General features: G+C 38.7%; 1 protein-coding gene across 1 annotated transcript in view; it reads right to left on the minus strand.

Moving 5' to 3' along the window:
- Positions 1-7,374: 7,374 nt before the first annotated feature.
- Positions 7,375-25,039, minus strand: part of LOC140230958 (tumor necrosis factor alpha-induced protein 8-like protein 1) — a 39,934-nt gene continuing 22,269 nt past the window's right edge. The window contains exon 2 of the mRNA XM_072311102.1: positions 7,375-7,949. Coding sequence (XP_072167203.1) covers positions 7,375-7,949 — 575 coding nt within the window. The remainder of the gene's footprint in view (positions 7,950-25,039) is intronic.

Consider the following 25,039-nt stretch of genomic DNA (forward strand, 5'->3'; position numbering starts at 1 on the left):
AATTCACTGTTTTCTACGTTCTTGAACGGCAAGGTCCTAAAAATTACAAGGGGTTAGCAGTGAATGAGTTGGACAGGCTATGAATGGAGCACAGCAATCATTTAACTCGTTCTTAACCTCGAACAATCACTGCTTCAATCCGTCATCACTGTGATGCCATCCGCTCAGCTGCAGAAGGTCACACTGAAGTTTTGGGAATTACCCAAGAAAATGATAAAAAAAAGAACAGCATTGTCACAGTCAACAAAATCAAATATCCCATATCATTGCTCTCGAGCCAAATGAGTAGGACAAATGTCTGGAATCAAAGTAATCAGTCAAAAGCCACGCACATGGAATGAAGATGGAAAAAAAAAAAGAGGAGTGAGATTGCTAGTCCACTCTGCTACACATAGAAAATAAATACATTTAAGCACATTGCATTTGCAGTTGGGGATTAGGACACTCCCATTTGACCATCTTTATATGGAAAGTTTCTAAATCACTACTGCTATTTCTGTCTCAAGGAAATATTTTCAGCTAAATTTTTAGGTTGAAACATATTTTCACTATATTTCTCATCGATGACGATGACCGAGGCTTGCTGGCAGTAATCTTTAAGCCTATTGTGAAGGGTTCCATACCAGCAAATTTTCATCTCTTCTTCTCTTCTGCACGCAGTCATGTATTCAAAGTTAATGACCCGTTTCTACGTAGCTCTCTCCATATATGAAAATGCTATTTGGTATCAAAACAACCAAGAAAAAAAAATATAAATAGAATATGACAAAAACAACTTCTTATTTAGGAGGGGGAAGTTAAAGGCAGCTCTGAATTCAATTCATGCAATTCTTTCATGGCTGAGGAAGTCTTTGTGCTGTGTTCAGATTTCATATTTTTCAGAAGACTACAATTGCTGAATCATGGCTCTTTAAATTGAATAACGCAATGTGATGAAAGCATGTCTCATCATCCAATGATGTTATGCAATCTTTAATGACTTAATGACTGAAATTAGCCTTCATTACAACACTTCATAATTCATGGCTATGCCCTTAAGCCACTGCACGTCTACATGTACTTTCTGCTGCCTGCACTCTCAGGTACATTCGGGATGCTTTGTATGTAAACCTCAATAACCACCGTTTACCAATGTGTAGCCTCAATTTTGGGCCAAACTCATTTATTTCACAAATCAGTCTGCCACTATTGGTGTCTATCCCTCTCATATTTATTCACTCAAAGGAAATTAAATATCATCTGGTCATAGGGAAAGACAGAAAGAGAAAGAGAAAAAAAAGAGTGAGTGATGGAGCAGGATGTTATATAGCCATGTAATATCTAGGGCAGCTAAAATTTACCAAGGGACAAGTAAAACACTGAAAAATAGAGAAGGCAACTACTCTACTGCCATTTGGGGGCCCCACTGTCATTTTGGGCTCCAGTGCCATATTAGGCATTGCTGCCATTTTGGGCACAACTGCCATTTTGGTCCTATTTATAGGCCTAATGCCATTTTGGGCACCACTCGCATTTCTGGCATCACTGTCCTTTTGTGCACCATTGTCATTTTGGACACCACTGCCATTTTGGGCACCAGTACCATACACTACCATTCCAAACATCACTGTCCCTTTAGGCATGGGGGGGGGGGGGGGAGGGGGACTATCCAGTGCAAACCCCAGTTTTAAGACATAAACTGCATAAATGTATTTGGGTAATGTCTGTCGTAATCAGAGGTTACCAAAAGCCACAAGGACAATGGCTTGACTGACATTTCTACAAGACCAAATGCCCAAACTCAAGGCCTCTAATCAAAATTTGTAATTTTCAAGAATTATAAGGGGAGGGGCTAGACAAGCTGAAAAGGTCATACATCATCAACATTCCTAGTAGTATATCTTGAAATCGATAACATATTTCTGAAAAGGTGAGGGTCAACATTCTTACACATTTGTACTGGGTAACAATTGACTCAAAGAAAGAACCATACCACTTTAATGAGAAAGTCATTCTAGAACGTGGGTCCACAACCGGGGGATTTATTTATTTCAAGGTAGGAGCAGATGTTTAAGGAGGATGTGAAAGATGAAGTATATTTAATATGAACAGGCATTTTCTTCACATGTGCCATGGACAATGATAAAGCTGTATGCAGCAACAATTTCAGAAGATCTAAAGACAGATCTCTTCTCTTTTTTCTCAAGTGGTAAACAGGTCTGCTTCACCCAAAATAAAATTTGGGCAAGCAGCTTTCATTCTTTATAATTCAGAACGATATTAAATTATATTGCCCATCCTGTTGTTGATTTGATGCTCTTTTACTCTGCCAGAAATTAACCTCAGCAATTTTCCCACAGAAGCTTTGTACTCACTGAAAGTGCAAAGTCATTCCCTACAACAACCATATATACAAACATCCATGTCATTTTCTTCTGCCTGGGTTTAATAGATTGTTTTGTTGATTACCCGGCGTACCAGTAAAAGTGCATCCGGAGCTACTCTGGGCGTGGTAAATGCCCTTCGCAGCTGTCACAAATGGCAAATAATATGGAGAAGCTGAAATCAAAACAAATTCTCATTTCAACTGACCTAGTATTCACCTGTGCTATCGCGAAGCGCCACAATTCCAATTCGTACCGGCATATTCTCCAAATTTGAGTTTTTTTTTTTTTTTTTTGTGGGTAATCTAATCAAGTGTGGATGCCTGTTTGGTGGGGAAAATACCTTACTTCATATAAAGATTATTATAAGTATAACTGGCAGGAAGAAAGAAAACATCTCTGTTGACTGCGAATAAAAATGTAACAAATTCAAGGCTGTAGTTCATTTAAAAAAAAAAGGGGGGGAAGCAAGGAATGTAAATAGTATTCCTTTAAGTGACAGGTGTTCTTAATTAAGCAATACCCCAGGAGTTGCCAAAATACATTATGATCCAAACTGGCCACTGTTGATGCATTATATTCTTTTTCATCCTTATAGGAAACAAGCCCCTATACTAACAGTGACAAAGTGTCACCAAAAATTCATCTCTACTAAATGAACATAAGTTTTATAATGCGAGTGAGAAGTATCAAATCACAGAGACACCGGGCACCATCTTCCAAATTTGCATCGTGCTGAAAGACAGTTGGTTACCTGGCTACCTAGAGATGTGCTTGAACAACACACTTGCAATTGTACATTGTAGATGGAATTCTAAACCAGCCGCTACACATTAGGTGCTATGCAAGCCCAATATGAGAGTATGCAGTCATGGACTATAAGATAGCTGGAGTCAATACAATCTGCTACATACGTGGCTATTGTCAGCTCTGGAGAACTCAGTGGAGGAGCTGAAGCTGAAATCTAATGTAAATACAAAGTTGAACATTCACTGCCAACGAGCAGTGTAGCCACAATGATGTCGCATTTATTATCTTTTTAGTGACGAATCTGCACTCCTGAAATCAAACCACAGAGGCACGTCAGAAGAGGGCCAGATGTAAGATCTTCGGTCTGATAGTGTGAAAACATGACAATGTTGTTGTAATTAGTAATACATCCCTGTATTAGATGAAAATAACTCATTTTATTTTCCTGTCTACACATTTTAAAGCTGTGAAAATGGAGATATCGCTACTTTGCAAGCGAAACCCCTTTAATTGCCCAGTTTCAGTTTCATATAGAAAGTTGACCCTATAGCTTGCAATGCTACAAATATAGCAGTCATATTATCATTTAGGGTTTTCTTTTTTCTTTTTTTTTGGTGTGTGTGTGTGTGTGTGTGTGTGTGAAAAGTGACAGCACTATTAAGTGTACAAGATGCTGATGTGGGTGTACTTGGTTTATTTGTTCTAAGGATGATTTGATATGCTCATTAAATTGTTTTAAAGTCATAAAATTACTTTACAATATTCTACCTCCACCGTATGAATAAAAGCATCCTTTACTTGTTAGGCTATCATACATAACATTAGATACCTCAGGGTTGAACATAAACCGGACTGCCATTGGTTGCTATTTGCATCAATTCTCCTATAGCCATAACGAAGGGTATGATACCAGAGAGAGAGAAAAAAAAAATGCTTCTAAAAATAAGATGGTATGTTCATTTTTCTTCTGAGCCACTTGTCCAACAACAACAACAAAAAAAGAGAGAAAAGAAAAGCACAAAAGATGAATGTGGTACATGCAAAACAGTGAAACAGTGAGGAGAATGAAAAGAAATATGATTAATCCAGTGTTCCAGTTAAAATCCTACCTGTCCCACAGAACAAACTGACTGCTATTAAGATGTTATAAGGTCGCCATATGCATGCTTCTTCAAGCAGCTGACATTATGGACTACTTATAGATATCACAGAATATACTTGTTTCATTCTTTTTTTAGCTGTGAAAGATAAACCAAGTGCACGTGGAAGAGCTTCAATCCATTAGTTTGATGAAACTCATAATGAAACTTCCCCATCTCGTAAAACTCAGCACTCAATTCCTAACCAAGAGTAATCAACGGGTATTCAAAACTGACCAATCAGATAAGAGCGCTGGTTGATTGCGACTGATTGCTGTGATAAGCCACTGATTGCTTGATTGATTTTGTTGGGGGTCCCCCAGACATTACAGGACAGACTTTTGCTTTTAAGGAGCAAATTACTTCCCTGGTATAAAGGGGCATTCATTCCTTTGACCTACTGGGTGATTAATGCAGCTTTGTATCAGTGAATTAATCATGTTAAATGTCACATATATTCTAAAAATGGTGACAAAAAACATGATTCAGACAAGAAAAGATTTTGTTCATACATGATAATGATTTCATACTATACTGCTGGGTTAAAAAAGGCTTCTTCCATGTACATATAAAATATGCCAGAGGTTGTTTGTCATCCCACTACGTACATTTGTATTAACAAATTTCATACTAATATCTTTAAAAAAGCTGGTATATTCTGTGTGTGTTAAAACGTGACAGACATTTCAAGCAGAGAGATGATGTGGTATTCTTTTCAAATCAGATTAAAAAAAGGGGGTTGCAAGGGAAAGCTGACTACCCTTAAGATCTCTAGACATACTTTGATTTGATTTAGCCAAGCTTGATGAAGCTAGGAGGTGCCAAATAACCCACTGAGTGCGCAACATTAGCTTCCTCTCAGGCGATACATTTTCCACACACATACTCAGACACATACTCAGGCCCACAGACACACAAACACACAGACAGACAGAGCATGAAACATCCTTTACTTAGTCCCACCAATGTATCAAGCATGGCATTTCCACAGGCACTTTCACAGACCCACCCTGCCGCAAGATTCCACTCTGTTGCAGCTGAATGCTATCTCGGAGAACAAATTGAGCTTCCTACCAAGCAGTCGGCCCTTAACTCTCAGACCATGCATACATAGTTGGATGGACACTCCTCTGTACTCTTCGTGAACACCACCATATTTCTACAGTCAGGAGGATACTGCACAAACGGAGAAAGTCCAGTACTGTTTCTTCTTCATTCACACATCTCACTACGATTATCTACATCTGGTCCCTTGTTTGGGTCTCACATGTTTTCATACTAGAAGGGCAAGGCAACTGATGAGGAATTGTGTGTTCTCATTGGATATTTTATATTTTGCGCCACAGCTTTCTATGGCAACAAGTACTTGATGCTGACAGGGTCGAGTTGGTTAAAACAGCTAGTTTAGTATCAAAACAAATTGAGCATCAATACATTACATGCAAGAGGGCAAAGAATAGGGCAAAGATTCACTGTACATAATGTGCTGTACACAGCAGCTTACAGCCACTACAGCTGCAAACGAAACTAGTTCTAGCGAGCATAATTAGGCTCTTCAGCCATTTCATTTTCCTGATAGCCAGAATTCAGGCATTGCATGCGGCAACCAACATGGTTTCCTGAGCTGGAGTGCTTGAGGCTCAAGCAATATGTATACTTCATAGTACACTGTTTCTACTACTCAGAATTCTTCTTCTTTTCTACATTTTTTCCCCTGCCTTCTGGTATTTTCCTTTCTTCTAAAATAGACTTGATATTCACTAACTACTGCGTGCTTCACAACAGGGCAGCAAGGGTATCTGATATTCTACAGACTCATCTTCAAGGAAATTGGTAGTTGCAGTTCACATATCCTTGTCCTGCGTTAACCCATCAAAGACTAGTCCCAAGTATATTCAGGCAAATGCCAATGGGAAATGAGTGTTATTGCAAAATCTGTCTTCAATGGGTTAATTGCCCCTGTCAAACAAGTCCTGTCCTCCATTTCCCCTTCAACTTCGCCTCTGTCAAGACTTAATGGAGCACTTTCTATGTATGACAAGGCCTACAGATTTCATAGGTACTCTAGCAAAACTCTTTGGGCTACAGCCCTACAAATATGATAGTAAAATGCAGGAAATAAAAACGAAGATACTCCAATGGCATCTCGGATAAAAATTTATAATTAAAAAAAAAAGTGGCTTGCAGTTGAGACATCTTGCACACCAGGTAGAAACATAAAAAGAAAGACACAAATATGATACAGCTGCATATTTCTGTGGTAACCACACCTACACGAAATTCAGCACCCTGCCAAATTAAAATCTCCTTTTACACAAAACACACAACATAAACAAACAAAAGCTCGAACAGTCTTAAAAACGGGAGAACACAAACAGGTATAAATACACAAACCAACACAGAACGCTGCCCTCTCACAGATCACTTCGTCTGACTAGGAGGCATATGGAGAAGTTTGGAAAAAAAATCACACCTCGATTGTCTGCTGCCCTCTCTGAAGATTTTGCGGACGGCTTTGCAGATGGCTGGTCTTGATGACATCACAGTTTACTTTCCCTCCTTCACTTTAACTTTACTTTGACAATGAAGCTTGCCCACCAGCTGTCATCCAACTTTTATCAACAGGCTCCTACATCAGCCCAGGGCCTGGTGGAGGTACTGTGCTTTCATGTCAAGGAACTCCATCTACTCCACCCAGTGCCAACGATGGATTACTGTAATGTGGGTATGACCCCATGCAGGAGGAGGGAAGACATCTTCCGACTAGCGGTGAATCTTTTCAGGGCCTGGCGCAACACTGGTTGATTCCACGATCCCGCAGCAGCAGCGACGTTTGGAGGGATTAGCATCTGAACACAGGGATTGTTTGATCCTTCCTACCCCATGTAGGCTCCTGGGTTTGTTGCATGTCTTGTGAAGACTGTGAGAAGTTTCTACAAATCCTGCATTAACAGCATCATCGGGATGCCAGGACAAAGTGTCATTCAAAATGCATGAGTATAAACATGTCTGTTTGTGCTTTGTTATCAAAGTTGCACAATAATGTTCATAAAAATTCCAAAAATACAAAAGGAGAAGAAATTCTGAAAAAAAAAATTACAGTGGAAGAATGGACAGGTTTGCTATATGCTTTCTTCCTCTAATAACTTGTTGAGTCCTGCAACAATTGCAGTAAGATGAGATTTAAGTGGACTGTTTGTGTCAAACAGAGTGTCCATGAAAGCACCATCCTGGAAGAACCCGAAAACATAGTCTATCCTCCCTTGCGACTTATCTGTTAGGTGTCGCACCACCAACTGGCTCAACAAGTCTGAACACGCCGAGAGTGCTTCCACCATGTAGTTCTTGTCGAAGGTGAAGTCCACCTCGCAGAAGCTGACGAAGGTCATGATCGTGCTGCGGAACTTCTTCCTGAACCGCTCCATGATCTTCAGCTCCTCATCGCTGAACTGGTCGTTGCGGTAGAGGATGCCGATCTTGATGACGATCTTGATGATGTTCTTGATGAGCTTCTCGGCATCCTTCTTGCTCTGCTTGTATTCCTTGCAGAGCTTGTAGACATTGTCCAAAAGGTCACCCATGGTGTCATCGATGAAGACCTTGGCAACCTTCTTGGTTGTCACCATCTTACCCAGCATCTTCTTCTGCACCTGCATTCCAAGGTTCTTGGACTTCACGACCCCTCCAGCCTCAGCCACTGCAGAAAGTACAGAAGAAGAAAAGAAACCATGTCAATTTACAGAACAGACACCTTCTATTACTTTATACTAGTAAAAAAGAATATGAACAATCGATAGTTCAGAGCTCAGAATCTCATTTGTCATTCAACTGTCTTCTGCAGTGATGCAGCGATGTGCAGATCTGTCAGTCAGGGACGCACATCACCAGAGGAAGTTGTCTCATTTCCTAGCGAATGCTACCTGACTTCCTTCCAAACACTCCCCGCTGACAGAACATACTCTCGTCCTATGAGGGTAAGGGGGTAAGAAACTACAGGTGGACCCCCTACCATTACGCCTATTACCTGTTTAGCCTAGATTATAGCCTGCCAAGAACTGATACTGTGTATGTGGTTGTGAAACATTGCCAACATCATAGCCCCACTGTGATAAAACAAATATCCTCTGTAATGCTTATGTTCAAATGGTCAAAAATAAAAGCAATTTTATACTAGCAATAGTCCAAAAATAAGCACAAGAATTTTGATTTTTTTTTTCTTCCCTTTTTCTGTTCTGCAACATTTCAATATACCCCAGGAGAAACTTCATTGGCAGGGGCCACATGTTTGACTTGATTCATGTTGCTTACAGATCAAAGATATTCTTAGCTTTACAAAAAATAAGAAATCTGATACCATGAAGGTGGTACAGTGTAGATACCACCTCCCTGCTGATACCTAACCTATTCAAGCACCATAGTGGGAGAAATATTGATACAGATAGACTAGAATCTATCACCTGCTGTTTGGTGGGAAGTGTAGCGCAACCATTAGGCTATAGCGTACATTGGAAATTCTGCTCACAAAGAGAATGAATATACATGAATCTTTTTGATTGCTCTGTGAATTAACAGTGACATTCTAGTTCAGCCTGGTGGTTTAACTGAACACTGGAAATGCTGTGGTGAGCACAGGCAACTTTAAGTGCATTGAAAGTATTTTTATTTTGTGCTTACAAAGTGATGCATTTCTCGTCGCCTTGGCATTTAAATCACAACAGCTAGGTTCTATGAGCTTGCACAACGGTCTGTTTCACTGTGTAGCAAATAGTGAGTGACTGTGAAAGGATGAACTCATTCTAGTCAGGGCAACTTCCCAAAGAGTGAAGTCATTACACTGAGTGCCAAAATATTTTTACTGGTACACTGGGTATGTACAACAAAATTTTATCATTATTACTATTTTTTTTTTTCGCTAGAAAAATATAATCTGTGTCCTCTCTCATTATTTTTCCCTTCTCTTGTTTGTTTATGTTTATGTTTTGTTTTGTTTTTTGGAGAAGGGGGATGTGCACAATTGAGAAATCATATGATGCACAAAATTAAACCACTTTGTGATTGATCATTTGGAATAAATAAATGAAACTAGAAAAGCACTCCGAGAGAGCAGACCTCCGCCAAGCTGTTACTTTCCACCAATGATCTTGCTCTTCCATAGAGATCAGTGATTTCCACCCACTGAAAAATCGCTGATTTCCCAATATAGAAGCCTTTGTTACGTAATAAACCCTCAGATGCACGGCGCGCCTCGCCCCAGCAGAAACTAGAGCACGCACTAGTGCGCGCAATGAAAACTTCAAAAACGCGCAGCTTGAACTCCCAAGTTCATTGACCCTACGTAGCAAAATATCGAAAATCCTTCATAAAACCCATAAAATTTTCCAGATCACTACCAAAATTTAATCATCTGTTCCTTGTGTCATTCTTAACCTTTCCTGCAAGTTTCATCCACATCCGTGCACAACTTTTTGAGTTATTTTGCACACGGACAAACAAACAAACAAACTAACTAAACAAACCAACGGTAACAAAAACATAACCTCCTCCCTTGGCGGAGGTAATAATATAAATCATCTCATGTACTAGTCATTCACCTATGACAGTCCCAAGTATAATATAGCCAGATGTGTTATTCTGCCACCCTAATTCTGCTTACATGGTTTGTAATGTTGTTTTTTTCTCCTTTTTGTTTTACTTCTTTTGGAATGGGTGCTTACGTTCTTCTGCTGAACAATTTTACCTAGGCTCAAACACACAAGCGAGCATTTGTTGAAATACTTTTTTGGGGGGTAATATGTTCAGTATCTTCTTTCCCACATAACTGCAGAAGATATGTAAAACATGAATAATGTACTGACATAAACTGAAATATAAAATACCACAATGCATACAGTAAAAGTGAAAATTTTTTGCCCACTCACACTTGGCAGAATAAAATCAAGTTTGCATGTTTTCAATTCCATGGAATCAAAACATTACATAGTGTTACATATAACAAGCAAAAATATTTGAATGCATTTGTTTTCAATGCTAGTTTTACAGTAATCTACATACAAAGTTCTCACTAGATCATATTTTTCTGTAAACTCTTTGATCATTTGTACAAAATCTAAGCTTGTCATTATTTAATAAAACTAAACTAGAAATGTCGCTTTGGCGACTGGTATGCCTCCGCCATAATGCATGATTTTCCCAATAGGTCTAGATAGTACATGTGGACAATGTGTGATTACATTTTCACAAAATTGGCAAAATATTGAAATGACAAGTTTGTCACAAATGTGTTGAATGTTCACCTTCATTGACCTAGGTTTAATTGGATGAATAGGAGAGCATTTATCTAGGGATTTAAGGACTTTAACTTGACTTTGACCCATTCATACATTTAGGCATTGAGTAATTTTCAAGGTACAGGTGTGGAGAAAAAGTGCAAAATCTGAATTGAATAGTAAATTGTTACCATTTTCATCTGGCCCTTGACCCTAAAATTCATAAGATAATCACTTTCAGGTAGAACATGCATAATATGTACTAAGTTTCAAGATAACTTGAGCCACTTCGAGATATGGAGGAAAAAGTTAGTTCAGCACTTTCACTTGATCTTTGACCTTTTGACCTTTGAGGCAAAAAAAGAAGAAAAAAAAAAACTTTCCAGAGAATTTCTATTAGGTTACACATGCATACACCAAGTGTAAAAAAACTAATAACCCTGCTGGCATTGCATAAATATGAGGGAAATAGTAAAATTTTGAAGTGTTGCACTTGACCTTTGACCCCTGACCTTTGACCCCATGAACCCTACATTCTCTAGATAATCACTTCCAGTCAGTACATGCATATACTATGTTCCATGAAGATACCTTGAACAATTTTCCAAGGCACGGAGAAAAAAAAGAAGTTTTGATATTTTTACTTGACCTTTTGACCTTTGACCTTTGACCTCATGACCCAAACTTTCACCAGAGAATCTTAATTGGGTAATACATGTATACACTAAGTTTCAAGAAAATATCTTCAGGCATTCAATAGATATGGTGGAAATAGTGAAATTTTATGTATTTGACCTTGACCTTTTGACCTTTGACCTTGAGCATGTGCACCCAAAAGTTGATAGGCACAACTTCACCCCCTAATACACATACATGCCAAGTTTCATTAGGATACCTCAACAGGTTTTGATGGTTACCTTGTCCACAAAATTCATTACGGACGGACGGACGGACAACCCGAAAACATAATGCCTCCGGCACCACTTCGTGGCGGAGGCATAAAAACGATCCCATGAACAGGAACTACAAATTGTACTTTCATTTGCGTCATGATTCATGTCGATCACTGAACTCGAAACCTGGCAGTAAACCCACTACCAGATATGTGAACACCAGAGACATGATTGAAAAGAAGAAAAAGAAAAATGATGTCATCTTTTGGACGTCTCAAATAGCGTGAGAACATGCCGAGCAATAAACTGTCAAATCCATTTACAAATCAACTGCATGTCGTTAAAGCCAAAACACAGTTCTCAGAAGGGCTCAGAATTCATTTTTCAACACCATTTGGAGTATGTTTGCATTACATCGAAAGGGTATACTAAGAAACGTACCTCGCTGACGCAATTGGCAGAGTAATGAGTTGTTTCAGAGTATTTTGAGATCAAAAGCATACCTATAGAATAACTTTGATCATAGTACATGACTTTTATTCCACATGAGCCCTCCTCGTTCAGCATTAGGGAGCTTTAGATTTTCGGGATGGGGACGTTCAGTGGAAAAAAACATGTTCTGAGCATGCGCAGAAACGCGCGTCAAGTCGATCTATTTATAGCTTGTGTTGCCCGAGTTTTTCACGACGCGTTCTGGGCTATTTTTACGTCCGCTCAATTCACGATGTACGGAGCTACTTCATGCGTCGATCATATGGGGGCGCCATTTTATTCTTTATAGGTTGCGTCCTAGCATAATCTAAAGCTACTTTTTAGCACGACGCAGGGAAGAGGAGAACGTCCAGCTCAATCGTCGTCTCAAGCGTCCTTGCTGCAAATCTAAAGCTCCCTTTTGTGAGTGGGTAGAACGTTACATGATGATTGATCATGTCCTAGCAATCATATTTTCCAAAGAGCTCCATGGGATTCACTCAAGCGTGAAAGATCAATGGATACTAATGCGGCCCATTTGTTGATTATCGATAATCAATTACACAAAAAAAAAAAAATTACTTTAATAGCAACCACAAGTGGCTGAAGCAGGTCCCATACAAAAATAAAATAAACTGAAAATAAACTGAAACTGAATTGAACTGATTGGGTATGCTTGTAGATTGTTATACTTCCAGCACACCTTTATGGCTAATATTTCTTACTTTCGTCATTATATTAACTGAAAATGTGTTATTGAAGCATATTATTTGACACATTTCTTATGCATATTGTGTACATTTTGGAGCAAAAAAAATTGACAGTTCTGCAAAAGCACATGAGAACTATGTTTTCACTTTAAACTGGTTGTAATTTCCACAATGACAAGTGAGCAGTGCATTAAAAGATAATCCATGGATTTCATACAACCCATGTTCACTTTCAATACAAAAACAAGCACGTACCATACCAAACACAATCACAATAATGAAATGCACAAACAAAAAGCAGTTCTCTTAGGTTTTTTTTTTTTTTTTTGTCTAGAAACTATGAAGCGGAGTGTCTCTGTTAATTTCTATCAGGACAGTTCAGACAAGAATTATCACCTTATAATATGCGCAATTAATCAGATCACCCATTAGCACGTACCTCCCCACACTGTCACATCTGGTATTTGAGTGGTTAGGATCGCAAGCAATTAATCTACCCGAGGAATTTACTGAGAAAGACCCGGTCCTGAAGGAGACCGGATTTCTGCGTGAAAGCGCAGTGATGGTTTCCAGGATAATGGTGAACCTTCCGATGAGAACTCTCTATGAGAACAGGACGTGGATCTTTTCAACATAATGCACACTAGTTATTTGAGCTGTTCAATTCATCAAACAGATCATTAAAGGGATGGTATAATTTCAGATGAAATGGGGCTTCAGGCTTCGTGTCATGCCATCACAATTTCCTATTGATTTCATTGGTACAGAAATGACCGAAAAAAAATCTCATATTCAGCTGCAAAAATATAGAACTTGACTTAAACCACCCAAAATTAACAAGAATCAATGTTAATTATGATATATTTTGGTAGTATGGGTTAATGAATTTACCTGCATTGGCTAGAAATAACACATTTTCCAAATTTCACATAATGTACATTAAAAATTGTGAGGGCATGACAACACTAACTCACTCATTTGAATATTCATAGGGACTGGTCAAGAAGCGTTTCCCAAAATAAAAAATTAAAAATAAAAAATAAAAATTCAAAAAGTCATACCTTCCTTATCTCTTATCAGATTTTTGTCATTTCTGAAATGTTCAGAAGGTTTTTCCTTTCTTTCTTCTAAAGTTAATTTGTTTTGGGGATGGATTTCCCCCTTTAAATAACAGGGGTTGCACAAGTGAAAGATGGCACATTTCTATCCATGTTAATTTCCTCACAGGATACACAGATTGGCTCATCTTTGTCGGTGTAAGCTTTTCTAACCATCAGATTTGAGCTGAAGAGAGCAAGAACCCTGCCTGTGAAAATAAATTGTTAGGACTTATTCTTATGGGCCTTATCACTTTGCAAGAAAACAATTCCACCCCCCCCCCCCTCTCAAAAAAAGTGTAACTTACTGAATGCTGAAATTTTAATAGCAAGATATCATCAATCCTAGAAATGACAGTTTGATCATCAATTAGTTATAAATGATGCAGATACATTCCTCTGCAAAATTAATCATATCTGGAGGCTACACATGCTGACAAAATTGTCTTTTGCTTTATAATTTTCACAAAAAAATATAAGAATTTATGTTTGGAAAAAAAAAAAGGCACAAAGTCTTCATGAAACCAATGTCCAGTTTGAGCAGAACTGTCAGTAGTAGTCGTGGTGAAGGTTTTCTTTGCCTTATCTGCGACCTTTCCATGCTTCATTTATGTTTACTTGCTGTGAAGATGAAAAAGGTAACCCTAGCAAGTCAAGTCACTGCTGTGCTACAAGCTAGCTTGACAGTAACCATAGGACGTGCATGCAGTGTTTGCCTTTAGAATGATTGAATTATCTTGCTGTCTTTCACTGATCTGCTGGTTTGTAACCACCACCATTGCGGAATACCAGGACTCGGTAAAATGGTTCTCAGCACTGCTTCTCTTTGAAGTACCCAGGAGCACGGTTTCTGTTTTCTTCTTATACCACTCTCTCTCTTACCTTGCATTTTTCTGGTAGTGTCGTGTATCAGCGGGGATCTTTGGTTTCAGTGTGGGTATGGGCAAGGTCATACTTTGAATATTTTTCATAATTTGATAAGAGTGATTGACATGGCGTGTACACTGCATAGTGACAACCAGCTAGTGGTTTAATCAGGCATCCCACCTCCCTGGTTTAATCGGGGCGGATCCTTGGAAACTGGGACCTCTGGTCGACTGGCTGGCTGCCTGGGAGATGACCAGGTGGTGAGTTCTTGGTATAGGATTTTTGGCTACTGCAATAGATCAATCAAACTAGGAAGATCCTTTAATCTAGGTCAAGTTGCATTTTCAATTGTCATAGAGAGTAAAAGGAGGAGATTCTTTGGGATTCTTAGGGTAAGAGACTGTTGAAAGATTGAGGGACACCAGCATTTCAAACAGTCTTTAGTCCCCAAAAAGACTAGGAAATGAGGATAAGTGTCTTGCCTAGGTCTTCCAAATCTCTGCTATCCAATACACAAGTTGTAGGCCTATATGTTTGGCAAAATTGTATGACGGAAGTACACTTTGAGCACCACAGTTTGTGAAAGGGTGCTTGAAGTAAACGGACAGTAATGATAGACTACGAACTGTCATTGTCATCACAATCATATTATTTTGTCATCATTATCGTAGTCGCTGATACTACTTTCTGTATATCAGGGGCCCTGATATCAGAATGAGGGGACCCTAAAATTGAGCCACAAGTATAGAAAAACTCAAATGCTGCTTCGAAGCCCATGTGCGATCATTGTTTACTGCATAGCAATTAACATGGGATATATCAAAGCTGCCAGCCATATTGAATAAGTTGTAACATCTTGCTTTTTTTTTTTTTTTTTGGGGGGGGGGGGTATTCTATTAAATTTTTACTTTATCATTCAACAGTTCTTTAAAAAAAATAGCATTATATTAGTCTTTTTTACTGCGCGCCAGAGCTACCCAAATGACGGACGTTTGCTATCCACTGAGCAAGGACAGGTTCGTGATTTTGAAGCAAAAATCTCCACCAGCGTGTCTGCCCTGTGCTAATCAAATAACATCTTCGGACTCGGAGCGTCGGCAGGCTGGCCAACATGGTTCTTTCCACTTCCTTCCTCCTAAGTAAATATCCTTCTACAGCGCACTTTTCACACTGGTACATCCAGCTACATTTGTACGTGTATGGCCGTATCACTGCCTAGTATACATGCCACTTTCCCCCCTTTTCATCTTTGTGCAAGTGATATTTCCTGCTGTACCGGATGCAATGCCCTGATCACTTTCTTTCCTGTTCTGAAGTACTGGTTCTGTGTGTGTATATAGGCCTTATAATATGTACTGTCTGTCTGGGCTCCCAGCTCAGTCCACTATACAGTATACAGCGGAATTAATGCCTTGAAAAGTACAGTATGTGTAGGAAAGCCTATGGCAGGAATCTTAAGCCACATGCTTAGATTTCTTAAGAAAAAAAAAATTGGTGTTTTCCTAATAATTAGATATAAGAAAAATACAGAAAACAAACTGTCCAGTTTCCTCCTCATAATAATAGACAATAAATATAGCATTTTACAGATGCATGAGAGTGTGCATAAAGAGCTTGATATGTGAGATTTTGAATGTAAATTGTATGCACAGCACGTTGCCCAGCAAACTGTAAGCTGCCTGCTGGGGACTGGCTGCACAAAGCATGTGGTTTTCAGAAGAGATTCCAGAGGTACGTCTACAATTGTCAGAATAATCGATTCATCATGTGGAAGAGCCGAGAGCTGACACACACTCGTACACAGAGTGTATAACGAGACTCTTAAGATTCTTCACTCGCTTGTCGCTACTTCTTCCTTACTTCTGACTGCCACTTGCTTGTTCTTTACATCCATCTTCAAAAAAATAAAAATGAAATTTAATTCATATTCAAATCCCAGTACTTTCATACAGAGGGTATATAAGAATGCACATTAAAAATTCAGTTTTGACCCCCTCCCACAAATGTCTCAAGAACAAACAAAATATGAATATAATGAAAAGAGATGCCAAATTATGTCCTTATAAATCCTTAAAAGTCCTAGACTTTTGCATAACGTTTTGATGTAATCAAAGATTTGATAAAACTCATTCACCGACCAAATTTCCTGAAACCAAACTAGCTGTATTCCTAAACCAGATGTTCAAAACACTGCATAATACATGGTGTTGTGCCAAGTTTGTGCACTTTGCATTAAACAGGACAGGTGTTCATAATAGCCCAGGAAAAGTCAGACTAGAAATACTGTTTTACTGTACTGCCATTCAAATAAATTTGCAGACTTTTTCTTAGCCGTTCTAAAAAACATCCTGCTTCATAGGCTCATTTCTCTTTCAATATTCTGCCTATTTCCTGCACATCGACAACACAACATCTGGCTTCATGGTTCAGATAGCTGTGAAACTGTTTACAGATCTGTGTGCAGATCTAATCACAGTAGCATGGGGAACAATGGATGGTCTGACTGAACTGATCATTCGCTGCCCAACAAGATACGATATGTGACCCACTACAACAAAAGGATCCTAAAGTCGCTGACGGGCGAGCCAAGCATGGCCCAGAAAAATGCTATTTTCAGGCCTTTCCTTTGGTCATTTAGCTTCGAAATTTCGGCAGATGATAGAAGATACATTACTCAGGGCTACACTACAAAATTATGTTAAAAACAGAAATCCGAACTTTTTGACAGATTTTGGTAATCTGACTTCAAACTCAATTTTCTCGGCTCACCCGTCAGCGACTTTAGGATCCTTCTGTTGTAGCGGGTCACATATACTCATTCAAAAAATCTACTGAGCAGAGCTACCAAGTCTCACGCATTCTGCGTGAGACTCAAGCATTTAGGGTCTGTCTCACGATCTCACGCATGGCATCCATTTTTCTCACGCATCTGGTGAAGTCTGCAATTTGGGCCAAAATTAAGGAGCAGAGCCCAAAGTATTAGAGTGATAGTTGCAATTGAAGGTATTTCCCTTTTGCCTTTCAAAATATAGCAAAAAATAGTCACTTAAGTATGCACCAGATCGCATCATTAAGAGCTAATAATTTAAAAAAGCTCCCTACCATGGGAGGGCGACACCCTCCTCGTTCGCGTGCGCATGCGCACGAGCGCCGAGTCATAAAAATCTCACTCATAAAAGTTTTTTGAACTTGGCATCTCTGACTGAGTGGTGCCTGCCGGCGAATGAAGCTCAAAGCATACGCTCATTGGTAGCAGTCGACTCCAGGAGAGATTCTTTGGCAATGTGTGTACTTGCATATAGATCAGTGATAAAGCTGTACACAATTTCTTACAGGGATTCTCAAATATGTATCCGAGCTGGGCAAGCTTTCCCACTACATGGTAAACCCAACACTACCAGGTCTTTAATCATGTCCAGTGGGAATTTTGCAGAAAAAAAATTGCCATATAATGATTATGAAACTGGTACATCTAGATTTCACTGCACATCTTTGAGAAAGATTCAATAACATTTTTTTTTTTTTGGTAAAAAATATATTACATAAAACTGGTAAAATTCATGGAAGCTGCAAAGTATTAATATGTACACTGTATATAAAATTGTTAAAGATAGGAACAAAAACTTTAATTTCCTATAAAAGTATGTTGTGAATTCAAGAATGATCTAGTTATCTAAGTTAGCAATGAAGAGTTCTTGGAAATTCTAGAACCAAAACAAACAATTCAACAACAAAGGTTTCAAGTGAAAGAAAACAATTTACTCTAACCAATGAAATGCTAATGAATTATGAAATAATGCCTCCAGCACCACTTCGTGGCGGAGGCATAAAAAAAAAGAAAAGATATACAGCACCAAACCACACAAATAAGCAACTATGGAATTTTGTTGAAACCCACTCGGCTTCGCCTCCTGGGTTAAAAGCATTCTATGGTTACCTTTGATCTGCACACAATTCCTACAGATACACTCAGACCTGTGCATCATTAATGTATTACACACAGTCTGGTGTGAAAGGATCAAAACAAGAGGGAAAATTAAGCAGACTGGAACCAAGACTAGACTGGGTGTGGCTCTTGGTTCCAACCATTGATTCCCATACCACCTGAGCCCCTGACCTCCAACATCCCTCTGGGCTTCTACTGACAATGACCTTTTGACCTGTCATCCTACTACTTATTGAGATGTCATTCTCTGCCATCTTGACCTTCAGTGACACAGACTGGAGGTCAGGGGAAGAAATCTATGGTAGATTTGACTCTCGATACCACAATTACTCCTCCGGATTTCAATTAATTTAAAGGACAAGTTCACATTAATTTACATGTAAACCGAGTGAAAGCAGATATCTGTATAACACATCAGTGAAAGTTTGAGGAAAAACTGGACAATCTGTCCAAAATGTATGAGTTTTAAAAGTTCCTGCGCAGTCACTGTTGGATGAGAAGACTACTGCAGTTTATGATGTCATAAGCATAGAATAATATATAAAAAGTAGAGAGAGAATTCAACAAATTTTCATTTTTTGAAAGACACATTCGGGAACAAGTATGAACGGGAGGTAATATTTTGCATTTCAGCATAGCCTACCCACATTGCCTGATGGTTTTTCAGATAGCAAAATGATTAATTGATGGCTTGAGAACAAAACTCCCTCAAGATTATTTCACACCTTCCCAATATCTTTCTACTATTGTTTACTGTTATCATCCCTCATTTAAAACACAGCACACACATGTGTGTGAACCAAATTTTACAAGGTGACCAAAAAAAGCAAAGTTTTTAGATGATTTAATATCAAGATGCCACATATGATGAGCTGCTGACCATCCAACTTTGCTGATGTTGGTGGTCTGGGTATATTTTTTTTTTTCAAATTATGAAAATTATTATACACAGGTTGATGAAAGATATTGTTATACCATCTTTTTTTTCATACTGAGGACCAGAAAGAGACCTGAAATTTTCACTGCATTGGAAAGGAAGGAAATATTGATTTCTGTCATTCTAATGTAGGTCAACTGCATTGTGTGCCCCACGGTCGCAAAGCTTAAACACAATACACGCCATGATTCGCTCATGCTTGTATCAACGTCGACAAGAATGTTAACGTTCCGGTGTGCGAGTGGAGTCGATACTGAAGAGGCGCGAGGAGGGAGTTACTGAATTACTGTCATCCATCTGTAATGAGTTCCTGATACATCGTGAGGATATTACGGTCATTTACACTCCTCCTTACGAGGCAAAACACGAATGTGCAGCTACAACAAGGGGCACAGTCCATTTCACCAAAATTGCTTTCCTTTGCATTCCTCCTAGTCATCAGTGGGGGAAAGGGGTGTCCAATAGATACAATACTCTCTCTATGGAAGACAGAGAATGGTATTGCAAGTGATAATGATAGGAAGTTTCTTTGTCATTGTCTGCCGGAAATGATTTATTTATTTTTTTTTCAGATCGACATATTTGACTTTTGTGGGGTAGCATTGTAGCTATGACACATTTTCATGTTTTATTAGGAGTAAAGAGTGCCCCAGCCCCCCCCCCCCCCCACAAAAAAAGACTTACATAAAGAGAAAATATAAAGTACTGAAATGATTTTTAACTTTGGACCCGACATTTTCTATCCTGAAAGCTGAAAGTAAGCTACAAATAGGAAGAATAACCACTACATACTAATCATCATTATAGCACTGCATAACACTTGCATGATCTCTTTCACAATTCATGGTGTCATATCACCAAAATACTGACACATATAGCAACAAGGTGTTCCTGTTCTTTACCATCCAAGAAATAGAAGTCTTTATAGGATGACCATGCAAAGAAGTCCTCCGGCAGCCTGTACAGGGTGTACACGAGCACGTAAAGACACATAATTTTTGTCACATTATGCAAAACACCTCGCTAGCAATGCCCTACCAGCATAATTGGATGCCTTCTAGATATAATTTAGCTCCCAAGAGATCTACCATACAGAAATATACCTCACAACCTACTCGTGAAGACGCTCTCTGCCACAAGTAGTTCACATCACAGAAATTATCTTTGCCCATAATAGCAATACAATCATCAGGCAATAATGCCATCAAAGGCTAAATAGATAATCTTTGATTGAGAAATTTTGTGAAGTAAAAAAAGCATGTTCATCAGCTGTAATGTCATAATATTAATTACATAATTAAATGGGAGGGAAGGGGGTTAAAGACCTGTGATTCTATGAAGCATTCAGAGATCACGCTGATCCTAGGAAAAACTGTGATGAAAATTTTGCATGAACCCTACAAGTATGTGATCTGAAACCATTTTGAAAGATCTCTAAATCCAACACTCTGCCAGTATTTGAATCAAGTGTCACAGTGTTGAAGAAACTACTGTGACATTCAAAGCCATGAATTCCTTCATTGAGTTATTTACTTGCACCTTATTGACAAATTGTCCTTCATCGACGTAAAATAAGCATCGATTATTCAGTGTGGCCATGAAATGTATCTATATGAGCCCATCATCTTTTATCATGGCTACCATACCGCTAAAACACAGAATAATCAGTGCCTAATTTTGTCGCTGAAGGGCAATTTGTCAATCAGCTGCTGTGAGGTTGCTTTGAGGAGTGGTAGAGATAAATGTTGAAACTATCCCCATTCCATTTAAGCAAACATTGTAATGAATGCTTCCTATTCATTCATAGAGCTATGACTGTAGGCTGCACTGAACTTGTATGCTAACAGCACTTGAACTCTACGGACATCCCATTCGATTCCAGACAACATTACTAATTTCCCATACATGATGACAACCCCCTTCCCCGCCCCTTTCAAAATGAAGACAGTCAAAGTGAAAACATGCGTAATGTGATGTATGGTACACATTAAATTACTGCTGTGTGACTTGAGCCTCTGGCTGTTTATGACCTTCTTCACACCCTGCCAGTGAGGACGAATTTTGGTCAGAAGCCACACTCCCAACAAGTTTGACTACCTTCTGCTTTGGGAATGAAATTAATGCAAACTACTTGATATCACATTACAGTCTCATCATTGTATTTAAACCACAGGACACAAGAGTACCTGCAGAATGTATCGGGAGAAAAGAGAAACTTATTTACCACAGTTTGTGGGCTTCAGCTGGGGAAATTTTAGCATGACATTTGATAGTACTGCTGGCATAAAGGGGGAACTGTTGTCTCTGCTCGACAAACAAACGTTTCTCTCTGAGACTATTCGCATCGAATGGGCAAAAAACAAATATGAATGAAAAAATAAACTAAAACACTGGGTTTCTTCTCTTCTACTCACACCAGCAGAAAAGTGTCTCACTGAATGAAAGGGGTTGTTTTAATATGTACATGTACCATACTAAAGTCATGTCTATATTGTACAAAGGGCCATTCACACAGAGGAATTATTACCTCCGCCAAGGGAGGAGGTTATGTTTTCATTACCGTTTGTTTGTTTGTTTGTCTGTGTGCAAAATAACTCAAAAAGTTGTGCACGGATTTGGATGAAACTTGCTGGAAAGTTTGAGAATGACACAAGGTACAGATGATTAAATTTTGATAGAGATCTTGAAATTTTTATGGATTTATGAAGGATTTTCGATATTTTGGCAGGTCGGGTCAATGAACTTGGGAGTCCAAGCTGCGCATTTTTTAGGTTTCCATACAGGCACTAAAGTGCGTGCTCCAGTTTCTGCTAGGGCGAGGCGCGCCGCGCAGCTGAGAGTTTATGACATAACAATTAAAGTCTTCTATATTGGGATTTTATAGCAAATTTGGACTCCTGTTATAATGAAGTCCTCGGGACCAGCAGTTTTCTTTCATTAATCAAAATTTCATTGTGACAGAAAAGATAAATGTAAAAACAAACAAACAAACAAACATAGAGCCAATAATGTTGCAGCTTGAATTTTTATTCCGTCGTAACCGGAATTTTGTTATAACCATGTTTGTTAAAATGGGATTGCACTGTAGTTGTGGGCAAAACACTTGAAATATCTGAACTGTGCATGCTTACACAAATAAAGAACAACTGCACATGATCATGGTCACCTTCACATGAAGTTAGCACGATGATTTGAACCATGGTGTGGAAAACAAAAAATATTTTGGTTTTGCCTGCCATTCGCACATACTAAACTGGGCAAACTACGGTGATGGTAAATGAATAAAAAAAACCCAACAAAATCAATATGAACTGATTTTTGCAACATAATGCAAACCACAATATTGTTAGTGATTTTTGTGTGTATGTGTGTGTGTGTGTGTGTGTATGTCTGTGTGTGCGCGTCAACAAACAAGAATGAATTGTTTGTGCATTGCCTGTGAAAATCTATTTTTATCAACTGTTATTTTGGGGCATATGTGTTAACAGGCCTGTATGTGTGCAGACTCCCCAAAACAAGTACAGGATGTAAACAGATGTACCCATTCCTACAGGTGTACACGCCATGCGCTTGCATGCACCAAATCGGAAGAGTCACACACATGCAACACACAAACACACACAACATACAAACAATACACTCAAACACAAAGTCATTACCACTGAGTTTAGTACATTAGCAAAAGATATGGCAAAGGACCAAAAGATATCCATTGAAAAAAAAAACACAAATAAACAAAGATTCACACTTTATAGAGACTTTTGTTTAGACTGTTGAGCAATCTAGCATTTTCCAGTAAGTTCCATGAAATTTGCTCCTGCAACAATTGGTCCCATGAAATATATGCATACTATTAAAGCCAAACATAAATTCTACCGCAAAACATGATCCTAATCATAATCCTAATTCTAACATCAAACTAAACCTAAAACCCTATCACAACCCTATAAACCCACAGTCCCTGGAGAAAATACAGTAAGACCAGAGCAATTGTCATAGGAGCAAATATCTTGTCACCTTTCCAACAACAATCTCTAGCATGCAAAGGCAATTTAACATCCCTTCTGTCTATCAAACAGTCTGGCTGATAAGCCATACAGATAGAAATTTACTTGACAAGTTTTCATACATAAACCAACTATTTGAAAAACCCTTCTGTCCGGTGCATATACAATTTTGGGAGTCTAAAAACAGAAAATTCACTCCATGTTAAGCTTTAGATCTTATAATATGTAGAGTTAAATCAAACAAAAAGAACGGTGAAAGTTTCAGAAAAAAAAAATACCAAACCTTAAAAACCAAGAAATTGTGATTTTTTTTTTCCAAATTTCACCTTGTTGTTAAGAGTAGTAATATCATTCAAAGGCATGTGGGGAAAATGAGATGAGATAATGAAGATATGGCCTGCCAAGTCACTCATTGATGTGTGCACAAAATCTTCACAAGAAAAATCATCCTTTGTTTTGGGGACTTTGTAATCATTTAACAATCATAACTTTGTGAAGAGGATGGAGTGAGAGTTAACTGGCTTACTTTGAAAAAAAGAATCATATTTGTACATCAAAACTACCTTTAAAAGTGGAAATTTAGAAGGCAGGCCTCACTACTCATTTGCCAGACAAGTTCAAGCCATCGTCGAGCATTTGACAGGTGCTTCAGACTAGGTCCTTGTTTGCCCAGACTACTCACCACACAGGCAAACAAGTTCTTGCTTCCCGATTACTGCAATCGAGTGATGATCATAAATTCTTGAGCATACAGCCTGACAATGCCCAAGGTGTGGGAATGGCAGATTTGCAGATTAGACAAGATAGGAAGCACAAACATGACTCAAAGTCGAGATTTTGTCGAGGAATCTGTACAAGTCCAAGTTTCATGAGAGGACAGGCAGCTGCGATCTACAATTTGCCTTACCATGACAAGATCACTTGCAAAATAGTGGAGATATTTTTATGGGCTTACACTTTACAACAGTGAATATGGTGTGGTCTAGTGGCTTGTATACATGAAAGACTGCTAATGTGCAGGCCCTGAGTTCAAACAAGCTTACAGTAAATACAGTGAGGTCAAGTGGTTTGTGTGTGTGAAGGACTTAATGTGCAGGTCCTGAGTTCAAGTGGGCATATATTGAATACGGTGTGGTCGAGTGGTTTGTGTGCAGGAAGGACTGTTGATATGCAGACCCTGAGTTCAAGGCTTGACCACTTCACAAAATGCCTCTTGGGCAGTCGACATTCCGCTGCAGGAATGCCAACTTCAATGTACACAGCATTGCAGTATTCTATGGGCTGCAAAGACATATTTTTGGGAGGAAAAACTATATCTCTATCTTTCCTGAAATTGACATGTGTAGTAATGCAATTTTCTTTAAAAAAAAAAGAAAAAGATTTTCAATGCAATGAAACCTGTATTTTGGGTCCAAAAAAGGGGGGAAAATACAATTTGTTCACACCTCCAATATACATAATTCCACTCATGTAAACTTCTTCACTACATCAAGAACCGTCGTATATCATGATTCCCTACTGTCAGATCTGTGATGTTTGCTTGTTTTTTTTGCCACACAGGTCAACTGAGGTTTTGTTTTTTTGTATGTCATT

The sequence above is a fragment of the Diadema setosum genome, chromosome 7 (genome assembly GCF_964275005.1).
Source record: "Diadema setosum chromosome 7, eeDiaSeto1, whole genome shotgun sequence".
NCBI classification, from domain to species: domain Eukaryota; kingdom Metazoa; phylum Echinodermata; class Echinoidea; order Diadematoida; family Diadematidae; genus Diadema; species Diadema setosum.